The sequence below is a fragment of the Oncorhynchus mykiss genome, chromosome 2, assembly GCF_013265735.2.
Source record: "Oncorhynchus mykiss isolate Arlee chromosome 2, USDA_OmykA_1.1, whole genome shotgun sequence".
NCBI lineage: Eukaryota > Metazoa > Chordata > Actinopteri > Salmoniformes > Salmonidae > Oncorhynchus > Oncorhynchus mykiss.
This window is the reverse complement of record NC_048566.1, coordinates 71989779-72012257: the sequence shown is the minus strand read 5'-3', so window position 1 is coordinate 72012257 and position 22479 is coordinate 71989779. Positions and strand designations below refer to the sequence as shown.

At 40.4% G+C, this 22479-nt stretch overlaps 1 protein-coding gene across 1 annotated transcript; it reads right to left on the bottom strand.

Moving 5' to 3' along the window:
- Nucleotides 1–3994: 3994 nt before the first annotated feature.
- On the bottom strand, nt 3995–16564 carry LOC110495562 (repulsive guidance molecule A). The gene is made up of 4 exons (XM_021570893.2): nt 15926–16564; nt 12594–12712; nt 9621–10138; nt 3995–7224 (listed from the first exon to the last, which is right to left on the bottom strand). The coding sequence occupies exons 1-4, from the start codon at nt 15937–15939 to the stop codon at nt 6523–6525; spliced, it is 1353 nt and encodes a 450-aa protein (XP_021426568.1). The 5' UTR covers nt 15940–16564; the 3' UTR covers nt 3995–6522.
- Nucleotides 16565–22479: the final 5915 nt, after the last annotated feature.

Below are 22479 nucleotides of genomic sequence, written 5' to 3'. Positions count from 1 at the left end.
CATATGTTCACTGTTGTTTTTTCATCCAGTATAGTCTAAGACCTAAAGGCGTCCATCCGCATGGTTCGCATCTGGGACAGTTCTTGCCTATATTATGACAAGTTTGTGTATGTATGTCCAGTTGAAGTCGGATGTTTACATACACTTAGGTTGGAGTAATTAAAACTCATTTTTCAACTACTCCACAAATGTCTTGTTAACAAACTGTAGTTTTGGCAAGTCTGTTAGGACAACTACTTTGTGCATGACACGTAATTTTTCCAAAAATTGTTTACAGATTATTTCACATTCACTGTATCACAATTCCAGTGGGTCAGAAATGTGCATACACTAAGTCGACTGCCTTTAAACAGCTTGGAAAAATCCAGAAAATTGTCATGGCTTTAGAAGCTTCTGATAGGCTAATTGACAATATTTGAGTCAATTGGAGGTGTACCTGTGGATGAATTTCAAGGCCTACCTTCGAATTCAGTGCCTCATTGCTTGACATCATGGGGAAATCAAAAGAAATCAGCCAAGACGACAAAAAAAAAAATTGTACACCGCAGGTCTGGTTCATCCTTGGGAGAAATTTCCAAACACCTGAAGGTACCACGTTCACCCCTACAAACAATAGTAGGCAAGTATAAACACCATGGGACCTCGCATCCGTCATACCGCTCAGGAAGGAGACTCATTCTCTCCTAGAAATGAACGTACTTTGGTGCGAAAAGTGCAAATCAATCACAAACAGCAGCAAAGGAGCTTGCGAAAATGCTGGAGGAAACGGGTACAAAAGTATCTATATCCACAGTTAAACGAGGCCTATATCACCATAACCTGAAAGGCTGCGCAGCAAGGAAGAATCCACTTCTCCAAAACCGCCATAAAAAGCCAGACTATGGTTTGCAGCTACACATAGGGACAAAGATCGTACTTTTTGGAGAAATGTCCTCTGTTCTGATGAAACAAAAATAGCTGTTTTGCCATGTTGACCATTGTTTGGAGGAAAAAGGGTGAGGCTTGCAAGCCGAAGAACACCTTCCCAAACGTGAAGCATGTCGGTAGCTACATCATGTGTTGCGGGTGCTTTGCTGCAGGAGGGAGTGGTGCACTTCACAAAATAGATGGCATCATGAGGGGAAAATTAAGTGGATATATTGAAGCAACATCTCAAGACATAAGTCAGGAAGTTAAAGCTTGGTCGCAAATGGGTCCTCCAAATGGACAATGACCCCAAGCACACTTCCAAAGTTGTTCCAAAATGGCTTAAGGACAAAGTCAAGGTATTGGAGTTGCCATCACAAAGCCTCAATCCTATGGAAATTTTGTGGGCAGAACTGAAAAAGCGTGTACGAGCAAGGAGGCCTACAAACTTGACTCAGTTACACCAGCTCTGTCAGGAGGAATGGGCCAAAATTCACCCAACTTATTGTGGGAAGCTTGTGGAGGGCTACCTGACACGTTTGACCCAAGTTAAACAATTTAAAGGCAATGCTACCAAATACTAATTGAGTGTATGTAAACTTCTGACCCACTGGGAATGTGATGAAAGAAATAAAAGCTGAAATAAATCATTCTCTCTACTATTATTCTGACATTTCACATTCTTAAAATAACGTGGTGATCCTAACTGACCTAAAAGAGGGATTTTTTATCAGGATTAAATGTCAGGAATTGTGAAACTGAGTTTAAATGTATTTGGCTAAGGTGTATGTAAACTTCCGATTTCAACTGTGTGTACCAGTCAAAATTTTGGACACCTACTCATTCAATAGTTTCTTTATTTTATCTATTTTCTACATTGTAGAATAATAGCGAAGACAGCACTATGAAATAACAAATATGAAATTATGTAGTAACAAAAAGTATTAAGCAAATCTAAATATATTTTATATTTGAGATTCTTTAAGGTAGCCACCCTTTGCCTTGACAGCTTTGCCCACTTGTGGCATTCTCTCAACTAGCTTCACCTGGAATGCTTTTCCAACAGTCTTGAAGTTCCCACATGCTTTTCCTTCACTCTGCCGTCCAACTCATCCCAAACTATCTCAATTGGGTTGAGGTCGGGTGATTGTGAAGGGCAGGTCATCTGATACAGCACTCCATCACTCTCCTTGGTCATATAGCCCTTGCACAGCTTGTTGTGTTGGGTCATTGTCCTGTTGAAAAACAAAAACACTGAGCACAAACCAGATGGGATGAAGTATCGCTGTAGAATGCTGTGGTAGCCATGCTGGTTGAGTGTGCCTGGAATTCTAAATAAATCACTGACAGTGTCACCAGCAAAGCATCATCACACATGCGTCACGATGGGAACCACACATGCAGAGATCATCCGTTCACCTACTCTGCATCTCACAAAGACATCTCAAATTTGGACTCATCAGACCAAAGGACAGATTTTGACCAGTCTATTGTCCATTGCTCGTGTTTCTTGGCCCAAGCAAGTCTCTTCTTATTATTGGTGTCCTTTAGTAGTGGTTTCTTTGCAGCAATTCAACTATGAAGGCCTGATTCACACAGTCTCCTCTGAACAGTTGATATTGAGATGTGTGAACTCTGTGAAGCATTTATTTGGGCTGCAATCTGAGGTGCAGTTAACTCTAATGAGGTAACTCTAGGTCTTCCTTTCCTGTGGCAGTCCTCATGAGAGCCAGTTTCATCATAGTGCTTGATGGTTTTTGTGACTGCAGTTGATGAACCTATCTAAGTTCTTGAAATGTTCCAGATTGACTGACCTTCATGTCGTATAGTAACGAGGGACTGTCGTTTCTGTGTTTATTTGAGATGTTCTTGCCATAATACGGACTTGGACTTTTACCAAATAGGGCTATCTTATGTATACCAGCCCTACCTTGTCACAACACAACTGATTGGCTCAAATGCATTAAAAAAGGAAAGAAATTCCACAAATTCCCTTTTAACAGGGCACACCTGTTAATTTAAATTATTTCCAGGTGACTACCTCATGAAGCTGGTTGAGAGGGAGTATTTTGATTTGTTTAACATTATTTTGGTTACTACATGACTCCATATGTGTTATTTCATAGTTTTGATGTCTTCTCTATCATTTTACAATGTAGAAAATAGTAAAAAGAAAGAAAAACGCTGGAACAAGTGTGTCCAAACTTCTGACTGATACTGTGTGTGTGTGTGTGTGTGTGTATATATATATATATATATATATATATATATATATATTCGTTTTGGCCTCAGACTAGGGTTTTTTTCGGCTGTTCGTGCACACAAACAATTTCTTGAGGCAAACCGAATTTCGGTAGCTGAAGTCAACGTCGGTCCATAGTAGGAATTCTTCAACTAAGTGTTGTCATTGAGATAGATGACTCGTTTTCATGCACATATTTAACGTGAGAAATACTGCACCAAATATTTTAATGTAAGATTGCGCAACAAATTTCTTGAGTCATCTTAGATTGACTATTTTGAGTAAGTCTATACCGACTATTGCGTCTCAACACAGACAAACTGCTATTGACACTTTTTCATGGTTTTCAAGCGAAGGTCTTTTAAAGGAATTATGCGAGCGCACTTGTTCGGTTCACCTAGTAGGCGCCAGACAAACCAAAGCATGCAGAAGCCATAACAGTCTGACACTTATAATTGGGCCTCAGCCTAAAACGGTCTGATTATAATAAATGTCTTTGCCTTTGGTGATCTTGATCCTCCCCACAACAATTATGCTAATACATAAAACTAAACTAAAGCTAATACATGGCTATCACTACAAGCATCCACCTGGATTATTATGGTTTATCAAGCACTGTTGTATGATAAGAATGTCAGGGCTCCCCAGGGCTGTTTTTTTTTTATGTATTCATATCCTTACACAATGCTTACACCAGGTGGCAGTGTAACGAAGCAAATCAAGTAGCCTAACCTCCTCCACTGGAAATCTAGATCATTAAAAAAAAAAAGCTCCTCATTGGTCAGTGTTTGTTATCACAATGAAACAAAGTAAGGTTTATCACAACATAGAGACATCACCCAAAAGTTAGCAAGACACATATTTTATTTAATAAATAATTTACAATATAAACAGTTGGTGTGTCACACCGCTTGTGTCCTACATTCAAACACAGTTTGATCTTTCTGGCTTCTGCCATTCGGCCAAGTGTTTAAATGCCATATTTTATACCGTTACAAATCTGACAACCTCTATTCACAATCAAGTTCAAACCAAGTAAGAGCTAAGTGAAAAGAACATAAAGTGCTTTAAAATTAAAAACATGAACACCAAAAAAAGGGACACTTTCTTGTATTCCCTTTTTAGATATCCACCTGGATGGAATCCAGGTTAACTTGTGTCTGCTCCTGAGCAAGAAAATGAATGCTCTGAAACTACAGTAACCAGGATAGGATCCCTGCCATTGATAGATAGCTGAACACTATCCCCTAAAGACCCTACAGCTTTGTGATGTGGTGTTCACGTTTTCATCAAATTGTTTTAAAAAAAAGGTTACATTCACCAAACCATTTCTCATATTCAAAACTGTAGTGAAATTCAATACAGATAAAATACAATATTTTACACACAAACGTATATACAATCTCACATTACACATGTAGAACCATATAGAAAACTCAAAATACAAGTTACATCTATAAAAACAAGATTCAATGTTACAATCATGTTTGTTTATTTGAACAACTTTTTTTGCCAGACTAAGAACAAACTGCACCAGTACATGTAGTTAGGCCTGCCAAACACTTCAGTGTAGGGATATATTACCTTGTTAAGTTGTTGAATAGATTAGTACTAAGGGAATGGTCAAATCTAAATATATTCTACCGAGATGAAATAGGAAGGGAAAAGTGAAGCAAATCGTCTGACAAGGTTGTATCCTTTGAGCTTTACTTCGGTATACAACAAATAATTTAAATAAAGATCAAATCAGAATGTAGGTTAAATGTCTTGTTCATAAATAGCAGGCCTTCGGGGTATTAGTACCTCAGCCTCAAGATTTAGGCTTACTGGTGAATGACATTATTACTATGAACACAAACAATGCAATTGGAAAACTACAACAAATCAAAATTGCACTGTAGATGTATGCACATCACACGGGTCCTGCATATGACTAGAGGTACAATTCAAAACCGAAAACTGACAACTTCTTTGCCATATGCTGCTGAATATGAATATGTCTATCCACTAAGATCATTTAGCACCTTCCAGCATTCTACACAATCAAAAGTTAAAATACTTAGGCTTAGATTCAATCAGATCAAGCATTAACCCGCTCTACATCACACATGCAAGTGTTCGAACTTGAAACAGCTGCATAGGATTTCTACTAATGCGACTCGGCGCATCCAATGGCAATGTACGCAACAGGTATAACGCCGGGTGCTGCTTTTGGATTTGACAACTATTCCATTCCAATGAGCCCGTCCTCCTATAGCTCCTCCCACCAGCCTCCTCTGATACAGGACCTACTTTCTGCCCTCTACAGAGTGGTCAGAAAGACTATCTTTCTCAAACCAAATACATGGCCATGATACCTACATATGTGTGGAACTGTTGACTGCCTAGAAAAAGAGAAATAACTCACAAAAGACCTGTAGAAATCAATTTCTTGGCCATGGTACATGTTGGTTGGTTGATTGGTTGAATGAAGGGATGAGATATACTCTGTAAACGTGATCTGGGTTTCTGCATTATCTGTGCCCTTGGTAAAGTTTGTAAAGGGCTGTTTTCTTATGAACATCTTAATTACACCCTATACAAAAAATACATTTATCATAATTAACACTTTAAACGCCAATATTCAAGACAGCCTGTTCTGGCGGACACACTAAACCACAGAGGGGCACAACCACACACACACAATCTTACAAAAGACCTGGCATTATGACCTATTAACCTCCACAGCAGACTAGACTGTCACTCGCTGCTTTGACATCCTTTTGGCCCGAGTACTTTCTCCAAAAAGCTCCAGCTTTTCCAAAGCTGGAAGCTCATCAAACAGTGAGCTCCTTCTGGACAGACATTAACAAAAGCCCCTGTCATGTCCTCTAGCCCAGACCCATGAGCCACAGAGAGCTCCGCTGGCTTGGCACAAGTGAGGAGAGGAGATCAGCAAACTCTTCTTTCTGTAAGAGATCATCTTGTCTTGCTTCCCATAGGCATGCAGTCCCAGTGGGAATGTAGGATTTAATCCCAGCTGGATATCCAAAGTGCTGGGGCTCCTGGGTTCTCCTCTCTCACCACTGCTCCTTTAATCAAAGGACCAGTCCTTAAACCAGCTGAATGAACGCAATGATAGGTGGGAGCACAGAGAGCTCACCTCTTCCCCAGATGTAAGTCAACACATGATGACAACAATGATGAGACCATGGGCTGGGATGAGTTTGATTGCAAATGAGCTGCTGTGTCCCCTCAGAGGCATGGACGGCCCTGCTGTCTACACTGGCCACCAGCCACTGAGAACAGAGCAGTAGAGGTGAAGTATGACACGGTGAGGGATTTGTTTCACACCCACTGACAGCTAGCATAATGAGGATGATGTTGGCAGGGCACTATAGATGAACCCAGCAGCACTCAATCCACAACAACATAGCCAGACAGTTGAGAACTAGCGAGAACATATCTGATCCCCTCGGTGCTGCATTACTCCCAAAAGCATCCTTTTCAAAAATGTGGTATTTGTCCTTGTTGGAGTGGAGCATTTTCACGTCCTCAAAAGCATAGTAGGCAGCCATGGTGAAGTTAATGTCCCCAGAGGAAAGCAGGTCGAACACACAAGACTGGAAGTACAGGTCTTCCACTGGGAGGCGCTCTTTACACTTGGCCATGGCAGCCTGATAGGTAAACCCATGGGACTGGCTGCCTGTCCTGCTATTGACCTGGCCGTGGCCCTCCACAGCACGGTCCCTGAATGTCCTGAAGTCGATACGTTGGTTGGCGGGACAGCCGTGCAGGCAGAGATACAGGTCCTGGTTGTCTCGGTCTTCTACAGAGTTCACTACTTCCTCTGGCATCCGCACAGCAAAGGTCAGGTATCGGCCCACCTGCCGGACCACGATAGTTGTACCGATGTAGCGTGCGTGGATCTCCACATGCTGCCCAGGCACCTTCTCCACGATGCGCAGCGTGTTGGCCCCGTGGCGGTCTCCACCGTTCTTGGAGCCGTCGGCGAACGCCGCAGGCAGCTCGTCTGTCTCTGCGTGGTACATCTTCTGGTCCACACACTCCTGAAAGTTCTTGAAGATGATTGTCAACTGTACCCAGTGAGAGAGGGGAGAAGATTAGAATTAGCAGTCAGCACAACAATAGCCAATATGTTTCAATATGTGTCAGGCCTTTTGAGGATGAAAATAGCAAGGTACATATAGACATCAAATTATTAAATCATTGAACAGCAGTTGAATTAAAAAAAACTGTATGGAACCTCTATATTTACATGTTTATGTGGACAAGAGTTAGTGGTAGGGCTACACAAATGACTGAGGGGAATCTTTTTGCTTTGGCATTAAGAAGACCAGTAGTTTGTATAATGCAGACCCATCTACACCACCACCCCAGTTCAGTGTCACATTTCAGCTCTGCCTCAACATGGGGGAGGCCAAAGTAAACGCTCTCAGAAAACACGGGTATAGGCCATGTTAAATCGGGCCTCAGTGTGCAGACACAAAGACGAGCCATTCATAGTGGTGAAAAACCTGCCTGTGAACCCCAGAACTGTGCTCCAGGGAGTGGCACTGAGCCAGGAGGGGAGAGCGTGCTCTGCTCTGTGGCTAATTAACTAAGGCTGGTCACTTCTCTGCTTGCATGATTTCATTAGGACGCCAGTGAGCCGTTGTCTCAGAAGTGACCCCAGGACAGCCGATAGGCTCTGATCTCAAATAGGGGGCAGGAAGTAGAGCACCAAAATGCCCTGTTATTACCCAGTCAAGTCATCTGCCAACCCAGCCCCCAACCCACCCCTCAATCATCCCACCCCACAATCCCCCATTCCCCAAAGTTTTTTTTACCTGCCACTGACCCCTCTTTTCGAAGGATAACATGATCTAAGAACATGAAAAAACCTCTACAAAACCCCTGTGCATAAAGAAACAAACTGTTTCATCAACCCATCCCTTGAATGAAGGTAGTGCATACAACAGACCATTCCATACACTGCAGCAGGAGCCCATATGAAACAGAGCTACAGAAATACCCAGTCTTGTTTGTACAGGTGGCATAGGCTTCTGCCTTGTTTTCCCTTTGTCCAGACTGAATAACTTCAAAAGCTGTGTAATTTGCTTCCAAGTACAGCTGTGTAAAAATATCATTACCTTAAGCACACAGAAAAAAGCCAGAATGCTGAAAGTGCATCATTAGGTCTGATGATGGAAAATTGGTCTCTCTCTTTATGTGATTGAGGACAAAATGTCAGTGTAAACCCTGCAGTCAGGATACAGTGCACGGAGGGAGGCCTATTGGTCACACAACCACGACTGCCAAAATCATACCAAATGTGGACCTAATATTAAATGACTTTGCAGACTACAAATGCTCAGGGATCTTTGTTTTCACCTCATGTTCAAATGAAATACATTTCTGTGGTGGCGCTGTAGAAACAAAACAATGATAATTTATGAGGTATCAGGGCCAACTAATGTGAAGAAAATATCTGCAGTTTCCTGCATGGCTTGAGCACTTAGTTAAAACAACAGTTTCTCACTAACATACACACAATGCTAGGGTATGGACTGCTACACATAGGGTGGGCCTAAAATTCGACTTGGCTGTCCACATGATGTTTATACTGCGGGTATAATACCGGCATATCATTTGTAAACCTTATCAGGATCCCAACAATTGTTCTGTGTACTGCCTATTGGTCTGCGATGGAACTGATCCAAACATTAACCAGAGTCCACAGTAAAACATTCCCACGGCTGCTCCTACTTCTCTGGCCACATTAAAGAGGCCCACAACCTCTTACATACGAAGGTCTTACTTAAGATAATATTTCTTGATTTGAGAGCTCTTACAAATAAATCACTGCAGTACAATTTGTCCAACAAGATTCCATTCAGTGTTTCAAACAAAGCAAAAAATATTCTCAGGTAATGACCTGAAAGGGCTTTCTTTAGTAAGAAAAGGGTCAAATAGAGGAGTAGCAGCCTTGCTCAGGAGACAACAAAACTTTCCCTTTCCTAAAATGGCTATGGTAGCCAAAATAATGGCCTGCATGCCCAACATTTATGTACATGACCCTAAGCATGATAGCATGTTAATTGCTTAATTAACTCAGGAACCACACCTGTGTTCAAGCACCGGCTTTCAATATACTTTGTATCCTTCATTTGCTCAAGTATTTTGGCAGTTACATGTATCTTTTTGTTCTCTACTTAGATGCATGTCTACACTCCTCCACAGTGGTGAGAAGACCAGTGTTATCAGACGTTCTGCAAGGTCTGTTGGTATTTCTATGATAAGGAAAGTTGTGAAATTCTAATTCAATAGAGTAGTTTTTCAAGGATTCAGTCTGTAGCAATGAAATAATCACAGAATACTTGGATCAGTAGCAATGTCAAGCATTACCAGACACTGTAACTGTGGTGTACCCAACATACAGTCAATATCACATTGATTCAAGATGATAGAGAGATGTAGAGGCTAATCTCACCTTGCTGGTGGCCGTAGCAGAGGAGCCAGGCACGACAGGTGTGTTGGTCACCTGAACAGACAGGTATTTGTTATGGATAAGTGGCCAGGCTCCCTCCACCTTGCAGGTCTGGAAGTCATCGCTGAAGGTACGGAGGTGTGGGTCTCCAAAGAAGCCGCAGTGGGTGTAGTTGGGTGGCGAGGAATGGCGAGGAAGGCTGCGTTCGTAGTGACACTGCTCCGGCCCATCGGAGCGCTCCTGGCTGTCAGGCTGGAGCTGTGGTGGTGGGGGTGGAGCGGGGGTCCGGGCTCGAGGCTGGGTTGTAGGTCCCTCCTTGGAGCAGTTGTGTTGACTCATGAGGTCCTCTATGCCATGTTGGGCTGAGTGGTAGGCCAGGTCGCCTCTGCAAGTGCGTGCGGTGCGGCGTACACAGTTGTTGTACGCCCGTAGTGCCGTACAGAACTCCTCCTCCGGGCCAGAGCTTGAGGTGGAGGCCCAAAACTCTGAGTTACACTTGAGGATCTTACACTGCAGACTCACTGTAGAGAGGAGAAGAAAACATTAGGACCATAGATCACACAACAATGGCAAACCAATACCCACAATGGACTGTTCATCCAATCACTAAACATTGTGTTGAACAATTAATGTACTAAACAAACAGGAAAAGTAGGTGTTATACAGTCTTATCTGTGTGTTTGAAACCTTTAAACAATAACCTATGCAATGGCCAGTCTTTAGACTCCTATAATCCAAAAAAGCCCTGCAGCATTCTTTGAGTTTTTCCATGTTTTTTCAGTGTCTCGAGACAAATTGAGCATTTGTTTCCATCAAATAACTCTGACTTCAAGTGTAACGAAAACCAAAAATTCCACCAAATATGTGAATTCCAAGTGGCTGCAGTTTGCCAACTCCATCATTCCACTGGGCACAGACATCAATTCAACATCTATTCCATGTTGGTTCGATGTAATTTCATTGAAATGACGTGGAAACAACGTTGATTCAACGAGTGTATGCCCAGTGGGATGTGTATGCACACTTCATTACAAATCAAGTCTGCGCTGAGACTTCATTCAGCACACAGTGAGTTTAGCCTTTTCCAAGAGATTCAGTGAATCTGCAAAAGATCATGCATCATTAAAAAAAACATGGTGGGAGACATGGTATGTAAACTTGTCATAAAAAACATACAAATTTGATTTCAACAGGGACATTGGGGGCTACATTAGGAAAAGCACCAACACACACCTCATTAATTAGTCAAAACAAGCTACTCAGAAGTGTTAACTGCATAAATTCACAGCTACCTAATATTTGCGTCTATACTACATCCTCCTGTTGCATGGCTAAAAGCCAGAACGGAGTGAGGAAATTATTATTTTGAGAATTTAGCTATATTTGAGGTGAACTGGAAGGGGGATGATATTGTGCGAGCCAATGTGGGAGGGAGTGAATGAAGGCAATGTAAGTTGCTATTGTGAAGAGACCAGCAGTCATAAATTTCCCCTGTGTAAGGGGATCAGGTTGTTCATCAGCAATGGATTGTATCGTGGGAGGTTCAGACAGGAAAGAAACTAGCTCCAGGACCAGAGAGCGGAACAGAAGAGAGGCCTCACCATTCCACAGGTCAAACTGGATATTAGATATCCACCTGTCCATTGCAGAAGGCCTTAATCAAAGAGTAATGCAACTTCCAACAGGCATTCCCCAGAACTTAAATGACATGACCTGAAATTTAAGTTGCTTTGGGTGGCATGGTATGGGAGGGGGGGTGGGGTTACATAGGAAAGAATAGATGTAATTCATAGCAAATACCAATACAATTGGATCTCCTAACTTAACCCTAATAAACAAACTTCAGTTTAGGACGAGTCTACATGTAACTTTGCTGCACCAAACGTTCACTCAGAACTTATTGACCAATGACTGACTATACAACACTTTGAAGTCACACTTTCAGTTATTAATACTGATGACTCTACCATTCCACCCCAACTATTCCAACCTCCACACAGCACACACCACTCCCTCCTCCCATTCCCAGCAACAAAAGGAATTTATTATCATGCATCTGATAAGTGGCAATAAAGTAATCTTAATCTTGAATAAACGTCAACAACAATTAACACTTGCATTATCACTTTTTGGTTTGGCGGTAAATTACTTGAAAGAGAAACTGATAAAAGTCGGTAAATGAGCAAATTGATTTCTACGAGGCCATGGAGATAGGCTATTTCTGCATCTCATAAGGAAGAAGGGCTCAAGTAAGACCATTATAACCAGTGTTATATCAAGGTGTTTTAATGTTGCTTAGAAAGATCCATGCAGGTCGAATAATAAATAACCTAAGCATGGTTACGAATTGCTCATTGTTCATCCAACCAAAATAAGCTAAACGCCTGGGATTCAGGGATTCATGGATTGCCCGAACTATTTGTCTTTACTTTCTTTAGACCGACGCAATACGGGTAGAAAAGGAAAAAGGCAAGTACCGTTAGGTTACTTTAGAAAAGAGGGTTAGAATGCGTAAACCCTATCCCCTCCCCCCAAACATAACACAACTACGGGGTCATACAGCTTGGGTAGCATAGGCTTGAGCTGTGTAAAAGTATTAAATAGAAACAAAAAAGTCTTACTCCCATGTGACGATTTCTTTTATTACGAATATACCACCTCAACATGGAGCACAAGAAACGCGAAACCATTGGCGGTACCGACACTGTCAATTCCACAGGACTCTGACATTATATGTTTTACCAGTGTTGACATGCAATTTATAAAGTCAGTCTTCCATTTTTGTTAATAAACTCAACTCATTGTCTCGTTTGACAAATAATGTAGGTACATCCATCTGGCAGGTTGTTTAATTAAGCTATGTGAGCTGCAAATGGTTACCATAGGGCAAAACAAGGGTTGTAATAACTAGATAATAATCATATTAATACAGTTAACGCGCATGATTTAAATAGTATCTCTATTGCAAAGTCTTACCAGAAGGAAACAGGCAAAGAAACAAAACAAGGATCTTGCCGACTTCAAGCGCCGAAGGTCCTGCTACTCCCTTCCCCATAACCGTCCATCCAGCACGGGGTCGCACTTCTCTCCTCTCCCTGGTCGAATCAAATCAAGAAGGTGGAAGAAAAATGAATTAGGAGATATTCCTATCGTCTATCTTGTTGAATAACACGGAGCAGTAGGCTACATGAGATAGATCTGAAGTCACGTAATGCAGTCATGTCCTCGATCAAGTACTTGTTTCGAAATCTCGAAGTAACTTTCGCCCTCTTTCTAGGAGCCGATTCAATGCACTCGAATTCCTCAGCAAACAGTATAAGCTGGCAATCGATCTTGAATTTAGGGAGTGTCAAGAAGGTGCAGTTTATACTACTCACTGGACCAATGAGGAGCCGTTGTTAAAGCCATCGTCCCCTCCTGAGTCTCAAATTACAACTCAACCGTGTAGATTTGTTCATTATAGCACGTTGGGCCTCGACAGTTTGATGGGAACAAAAGTGTTTTGCTTTGCTGCTACATAACATGCTAACCTTAATAATGTTATTTCTATGTTGCGTAAATCTATGTTGGGGCAGAGGTTAGCCTGCATGGGTGAATGTCACTTCTCTTGCGCCTTGACTTAGCCTATAGTCCATTATGAAAATGTTTAACCTTGCAAACCATGCTAATAGTAGTACAAAAGACAAATTAACATATACGTCACAATGTCAAATAGGCTATGTCAAAAGTTACCACTTATAAGCCTGTAGGCTACACACCCTTTAGGCTAATACTGTATTATTGACTAATATTGTGTTATGTCTTTGTGGCATTTCTTTAATAGACTCATAATCAATGATAACGTGACTGATTATACGCTGAGTATACCAAACATTAGGAACACCTACCTAATATTGTGTTGGGAAATCATTGCAATTTTTTTTAACACTGTTTTAACACTTTTAGATTAAATAAACTAACTCCCTACAAAAATGAATTACTTCTACACAGAATTCTTGTCAGGTGTTGTTCATGACAATCTGTGTAGCATTGAAATTGAATTTAAATTGAGATAAACAGCAAAAAAGGATAATTGCATTTATCCTCAAAAAAGATACTCAAGCAAAACGTGTTCTTTTAGCTGTGTCAAATAACAGGTACGATATATTACGCTGGTTGGTGCACTGTCAACGAAACCTCCTTAACACAATAGTTGGTATTTGATCATCCAGATGATACAAACACATAGAAGGCTAGTATGGTTTAAATTGGAGCAAACATTGATGCTTTGCATTTTAGTAACATGCTACATAACATCTTTATGAAATCACAATTAAAATAAAACATACGCCAGCCAGCAAACAATTGAGAAACCTGTAAGCAGATGTTCATTAAGAATGTTTTATTTGTCTGTCTATTAGTTCTATACATTATGTCATGATTTGGATAATGAATAGGCAATGTGCACCAGGACTTGTATAAAGAACTACTACACATGTTGAACAACCACCCATCAGTACAATACTGCTCTACACAACACTGTTTGCTCTGTAGGTCTACAGTAGAAATGTCACTGAAGCAAGTCAAGTCTGTTGTGTGGTGTAAAATATGTCTGACCATGTTGATCCATTTTTTAAAATCCTTAATGTCAGGCAATGAAGGTGGCTGATGCCCTAAGACATTGAACATATTGATGCACCATTGCACTTCAATGAGAATACTTAAGAATACTATCCAGCTAAGATGTTATGTAGGCATAAATACATACTGTGTAGGCTATACTAGTCTATTGGGGTTGATAACAAACCCTGGGAACATTAGCCTACTGGAAAGCCCCAAACACCATCCAGACTAACTATTTGTCTGTTCTATAAGTGAATATGATTATTAAACCAGATTAAACGGCATAGTTTGTTGAAACTACATGGATGTGTTTAGACATTTAGTTGGCCACTTGAGTGATATTACATTGATAGTGCTTTATTTCTTAACATACTTATATTCTGTAAGGACTGGAAGATGTTTCGGATTGCTTAACAATGTATGGTAACTGATATGTAGCCTCGACTAGTAAACACTCAATCACATTTCACTGTAGGCCTACAATATCACATCTCAATGGGGACCTACAGTATAAAGCCCCCATGTAATGCCTCCTGCAAGGCCAGCTAAAACCAAATTCCCTCCAAGCTAAATCCGTCCATTGAACAAATAGATGTTGTCTCATTGGCCAAAATGAGTTTTGATTTCATTTTAGTCATCACTGACCTTGAAATATAAACGTAGGGCCTATCCTTAGGCTTAAAATACCTAGACCTAAATGTCGATTTAAAAACATAAAATTACTACAGCGTTACAGATGTTTCCTTCTATATTTCGACGAGATAGGCCTATACTGATAATGCATCTGGCCCATAGCCACATACTGTATGATCTGGCTTAAACGACACCCGGTGAAGATACTTCACACTTTCCAACAGATGGCGCCTGTATTAACTCTAGATATCAAACCTCACATCATGACAAACGCACATGGCATTATGAGTACCGGGACAAGTTGATCTGTCATTAAATTAGTACACAGGTCTATTATTTGGCGGTTTAGTGCAACTGTAGCCCACAACTGTCAGTCAGTCATCAACATTGTTAGGCCTACCACCACATTTCCTTTCTATCACAGCGAATAAAGAAGCCCATGTTCTATGTTTTATTTATTCAAAACACAAATATGATAGGCGCTCGATTGGAAGTTTTCTAATAGATTTCGAAATCCATTTTATTCTGAATAATGCATTCGTAAAGGGTTTGATTTTAGCATTGTGAAAGAGGAGAAGCCAACGATATTGTCTAATAGAATCGTATTATGACCATTATGAATTTACAATAACCCATAGACCGTAGGCTATACAAGTATCCTAGTTGTGTAGCAATGTCATACCCCATGTCAATGCTTATAGACCTAATAACATTTAAAACATGTTATTACAGCTGGACAACTTGCATTGCAAGTTCACTTTTGTAGTATGTAGGCCTACTATGTAGGCTATTGCCGTTTTTTGCCAAAAAATGTAAAGAAAGTCTGTAGCACACAATGCCGGGCAAATGTATTATAAGGGTAATCAACACACAATGTGGATTACCGTTACGCTTCACAATGGAAGTAGTCTCCTATAGTCCACTGTCAAAAACACAGACATTTTCAAAATAAAATGACCCATTGACAGAAATATTATGAGAAGCCTCCACGAAAATATAAAGTTGGATTTTAGCCTGTAAAAAAATCTGTAAATAGCCTAATTGTTCGCTGTTGAGAAACGACCAATACCAACCTTTGCGACTGCATGGATCCCTCCAAGTTTAGCTGCTGAACGCGAGGAAAGCGCAAAGGCGAGAAGTCCCGAGTCCGAAATTCCACCCAAAATAGGTGTTGTGCAGCAAAGTAATCCAAATGTTTCGCATATACCGTTGTTTAAATTGGTGGAAAATGCCGACCTCCATTCATGGTTTCCCTCGAAGGTGTCTCAAATACTGAGTGTGAAATCAAAGTGATTTTTTGCACACAATAATTCGCATTGAAATAGAGCACCCGATCAACTCATTGATTCTAATACACTTGGATACTATTCTTCCTAATTCCGTTGACTGAACATTCCCACGATATAAACGTTCACGTCTTATAAAATATTACCATAATTAACAGTTGTTCTCATCTCTACGCTTGTATTCCTGATCTCAGTTTAGTTGGTTCTCGTTGACGTTGAGAGGAAGAGCCCTCCGGGCACCGCTGCTGCTTCACATGGGCTGCTGATATCTCTGGCCCGACTCCTTGCCTTGCTCACTGTTGTGTAATGGATACTTAGAAAGTGTGAGAGACAATGATCGGCTCTACATGACGCCGCTGGGACCCCTCTTCAGTCCCCCGACACCTCGCGCCGTTTCAGGCGATTTGCGAGTGTTTAGACTGGGTATTTATTCTCCAAATATTATGCATAAACTGGTGCAACTAATTTTAATAAACCACAATAACTAAGATTCATGCTCCTCCTTCACATTTCGTACCTCCCACCACTCTGTATTACACTATAATAACTACACTATAACCACTATCTTATCAAGTGACAATAATAATGATGCATACGCTGTTTTAGTAGGCTAGCTTAGGCAATATTTGACATTTATGCCAAAATAGCCTACCATTCACTTCGCCGAGATTAAAAGTGAAAGGGAAACAGCAAGTACAGTAGCACAGCATGACTAGAGCTTGGGTCCAAATCCAACATGACTATATATTAGATATTAAAAACTAGCTTTGGACATGGCCAAATTTAGAAACGAGAAGGTAACGGATGGATCAGAATCAAAGACAGAAAGGGGAATAGGGGAATTACACTGCACCTGTGTTTTAGGATCAAACTCAAGCAGAGTGACCAGACCACCCCCTCCTAGAGAGCCATTACAAGGCCAGGCTCCAACCCCATCCCTCTAGGGAGAAGGCTCTCACTGCCTCCACTGCTCTGTGATCAGGAAAATCCATCAAACAGGTGATTGGAGTCAACCATATCACTGAGTCATGGGACAGACATTTGCTAAGCTCCAATGGTGTAGGCTATTATGCCTTCTTTCCAAATGTAGCTAGATAGAAAAATACCCAGCATGGGCTGGCATCAGAAACAGGTAGCCTATGAATCTGAACATATTACCGGACATGAACCACAAAAAATGTCAGTGAAAGTAGCCCAGTTCTTCAAATGGTGTCATAAACTTGTGCATTGAGTGCCATGTCAAACATGAGAAATATATTGCTTCTCTTGGACAGCTACTATGTCATACTGTAGATAATGCAACATTTCTGAGTCCATCACATTTATCTATCTGAACCTGACCTACTGGGGACATGGAGTACGTTCATATAGTTACAGCCTGAATTCAAAATTGATTAAAACATTTTTTCCCTCACCCATCTACACTTAATACCCCATCATGACCAAGTGAAAACATGTTTTTAGACATGTTTGCGATTAATTAGGGCCAATTTCAAGTTTTCATAACAATCGGTAATCGGGATTTTTGGACGCCTGTTACACGAGTGCAGCATGGAGACAAGGTAAGTTGCTAGCTAGCATTAAACTTATCTTAAAAAAACAATCAATCTTAAGATAATCACTAGTTAGCTACACATGGTAGTTAATATTACTAGTTTAACTAGCTTGTCCTGCATTGCAAATAATCAATGCGGTGCCTGTTTATCATCAAATCACAGCCTACTTCGCTAAACGGATGATGATTTAACAAGCGCATTCGTGAAAAAGGCATTGTTGTTGCCCAATGTACCTAACCATAAACATCAATGTCTTTCTTTAAATCAACACACAAGTATATTTTTTAAAACCTGCATACTTAGTTAAAATAAATTAATGTTAGCAAGCAATATTAACTAGGGAAATTGTGTCACTTCTCTTGCATTCTGTACAAGCACAATCAGGGTATATGCAGCAGTTGGGCCGCCATGCTCATTGCGAACTGTGTGAAGACCATTTCTTCCTAACAAAGACCGTAATTAATTTGCCAGAATTTTACAGTGCCTTGCGAAAGTATTCGGCCCCCTTGAACTTTGCGACCTTTTGCCACATTTCAGGCTTCAAACATAAAGATATAAAACTGTATTTTTTTGTGAAGAATCAACAACAAGTGGGACACAATCATGAAGTGGAATGACATTTATTGGATATTTCAAACTTTTTTAACAAATCAAAAACTGAAAAATTGGGCGTGCAAAATCATTCAGCCCCCTTAAGTTAATACTTTGTAGCGCCACCTTTTGCTGCGATTAAAGTATGTAAGTCGCTTGGGGTATGTCTCTATCAGTTTTGCACATCGAGAGACTGACATTTTTTCCCATTCCTCCTTGCAAAACAGCTCGAGCTCAGTGTGGTTGGATGGAGAGCATTTGTGAACAGCAGTTTTCAGTTCTTTCCACAGATTCTCGATTGGATTCAGGTCTGGACTTTGACTTGGCCATTCTAACACCTGGATATGTTTATTTTTGAACCATTCCATTGTAGATTTTGCTTTATGTTTTGGATCATTGTCTTGTTGGAAGACAAATCTCCGTCCCAGTCTCAGGTCTTTTGCAGACTCCATCAGGTTTTCTTCCAGAATGGTCCTGTATTTGGCTCCATCCATCTTCCCATCAATTTTAACCATCTTCCCTGTCCCTGCTGAAGAAAAGCAGGCCCAAACCATGATGCTGCCACCACCATGTTTGACAGTGGGGATGGTGTGTTCAGCTGTGTTGCTTTTACGCCAAACATAACGTTTTGCATTGTTGCCAAAAAGTTCACTTTTGGTTTCATCTGACCAGAGCACCTTCTTCCACATGTTTGGTGTGTCTCCCAGGTGGCTTGTGGCAAACTTTAAACAACACTTTTTATGGATATCTTTAAGAAATGGCTTTCTTCTTGCCACTCTTCCATAAAGGCCAGATTTGTGCAATATACGACTGATTGTTGTCCTATGGACAGAGTCTCCCACCTCAGCTGTAGATCTCTGCAGTTCATCCAGAGTGATCATGGGCCTCTTGGCTGCATCTCTGATCAGTCTTCTCCTTGTATGAGCTGAAAGTTTAGAGGGACGGCCAGGTCTTGGTAGATTTGCAGTGGTCTGATACTCCTTCCATTTCAATATTATCGCTTGCACAGTGCTCCTTGGGATGTTTAAAGCTTGGGAAATCTGTTTGTATCCAAATCCGGCTTTAAACTTCTTCACAACAGTATCTCGGACCTGCCTGGTGTGTTCCTTGTTCTTCATGATGCTCTCTGCGCTTTTAACTGACCTCTGAGACTATCACAGTGCAGGTGCATTCATACAGAGACTTGATTACACACAGGTGGATTGTATTTATCATCATTAGTCATTTAGGTCAACATTGGATCATTCAGAGATCCTCACTGAACTCCTGGAGAGAGTTTGCTGCACTGAAAGTAAAGAGGCTGAATAATTTTGCACGCCCATTTTTTCAGTTTTTGATTTGTTAAATGTGGCAAAAGGTCGCAAAGTTCAAGGCGGCCGAATACTTTCGCAAGGCACTGTACATAATTATGACATAACATTGAAGGTTGTGCAATGTAACAGCAATATTTAGACTTATGGATGCCACCCGTTCGATAAAATACGGAACGGTTCCTAATTTCACTGAAAGAATAAACGTTTTGTTTTCGAAATGATCGTTTCTGGATTTGACCATATTAATGACCTAAGGATCGTATTTCTGTGTGTGTTTGTTATATTATAATTAAGTCTATGATTTTATATTTGATAGAGCAGTCTGACTGAGTGGTGGTAGGCATCAGCATGCTCGTGAGCATTCATTCAAACAGCACTTTCCTGCATTTGCCAGCAGCTCTTCGCAATGCTTGAAGCACAGAGCTGTTTATGACTTCAAGCCTATCAACTCCCGAGATTGAGCTGGCAATACTATTGTGCCTTTAAGAACATCCAATAGTCAAAGGTATATGAAATACAAATGACATAGAGAGAAATAGTCCTATAATTCCTATAATAACTACAATATAAAACTTCTTAACTGGGAATATTGAAGACTCATGTTAAAAAGAATCACCAGTTTTCACATGTTCTCATGTTCTGAGCAAGGAACTTAAACATTAGCTTTTTTACATGACACATATTGGCTTTTACTTTCTTCTTCAACACTGTGTTTTTGCATTATTTAAACCAAATTGAACATGTTTCATTATTTATTTAAGACTAAATAGATTTTATTTATGTATTATATTAAGTTAAGTTAAAATAAGTGTTCATTCAGTATTGTTCTAATTGTCAATATTATACATATATATATATATACTGTATATACAGTATATACACACACACACATACATACATACATACATACACACATATATATATATATATATATATATATATATATGTATATATATATATATAAATAAATTGTCCAATTAATCGGTATCAGCTTTTTTTGGTCCTCCAATAAATCGGTATCGGCATTGAAAAATCATAAATCAGTCGACCTCTAGTATTCACACCTCTGAGTCAATACTTTGTAGAAGCCCTTTGGCTGCGATTACAGCTGTGAGTCTTTTTAGGTAAGTTTCCAAGAGCTTTGCAAACCTGGATTGTACAATATTTGCCCCTTGTTATTTTTTTAATTCTTCAAGCTTTTTCATGTTGATTGTTGATCATTGCTCGACAACCATTGCTAAGTCTTTCCATAGATTTTCAAGTCGATTTAAGTCAAATCTGTAACTAGGCCACTCAGTAACATTCAATGTCATCTTGGTAAGCAACTCCGGTGTAGATTTGACCTTGTGTTTTAGGTTAATGTCCTGCTGAAAGGTGAATTTATCTCCCAGTGTCTGTTAGAAAACAGACTGAACCAGGTTTTCCTCTAGGATTTTGCCTGTCCTTAAGCTGTAATCCTTTTTTTATCCTAAAAAAACTCCCTAGTCCTTGACGATGGCAAGCAAACCCATAACATGATGCAGCCACCACCATGCTTGAAACTATGAATAGTGGTACTCTGATGTGTTGTGATGGATTTGCCCCAAACAAAATACTTTGTATTCAGGACAAAACGTTAATTTCTTTGCCACATTTTTTGCAGTATTACTTAAGTGCCTTATTGCAAACAGGATGCATGTTTTGGTATATTTTCTATGCTGTACCGGCTTCCTTCTTTTCATTCTGTCATTTAGGTTAGTATTTTGGAGTACAATGCTGTTGATCCATCCTCAGTTCTCATATCACAACCATTAAACTCTGTTTTAAAATCACCATTGGCCTCATGGTGAAATCCCTGAGCAGTTTCCTAGTGAAGGGCAGCTCAGGGCTGCCCTTCACTAATGGCTATTGAGAAGAAGAATTTTTACATTGATGTAACAGCTCACACATGAAAGGCTGCTACCCCAGTGTGAAAATAACGGCTTTAGAAGTGCCGGATGCTGGCCCCCTGTCTCAAACACAGCTGGTGGGGGGGGGGGGGGGGGGGGGGGGGGGGGGGGGGGGGGGGGGCTGCCACTCTGCAACAGTGTGGTCAGTCAACACAAATAGTCAGTTGACATCAGTATGACAGACTGCAGTTTTGTAGAATGATTTACTGTACTGACATAGTAGATAGACACACACTACCAAAAATATAAAGGCCCACTGTATTTTTTGTGTTGAGATATCAAGATGTCAAGCTCATTGCATTTCAACCGTCAATGTTTCAGGACAAATTAGATACAACAGGGTGGCAGGTACCCTAGTGGTTAGAGCGTAGGGCCAGTAACCGAAAGGTTGCTAGATTGAATCCCAGAGCTGACAAGGTAAAAATATATTGTTCTGCCCCTGAACAAGGCAGTTAACCCACTGTTCCTAGGCTGTCATTGTAAATAAGAATTTGTTCATAACTGACTTGCCTAGTTAAATAATGGTAAAATCTGCAAAATGACTAAAATGTTAAATGCAATCTGTCATGCAACTATTATTACCCAGAGTGAAAGAAATGATCAATAAAGCCTTCCATTGGCTCCCTGTGATGTCCTTCACCACTGAATACTGACAGGAGAAATGTCATTATGTTTCATTTAATCCATTATACCAAGTCTGTCAGGTCTAGACCCACATAAAACTCCAGCCACTGAAATAGAAAATGAAGGTGAAAATGGGATTTTGTAAGGCTCAAACTGTCAGGGCTCAGGATTTTCCTATTCATATTCAGGAAAGGAGATCATGAGCCCCCTGATACCAGCGAAACCATTTATTTTCCAATTTGTTAATGTAAAAAAAGTGGCAAGGAATCAAATGGTTATATGCTGTCTACTAGACTTCCTCTTATGTTTATTCAATGAATCTATATACC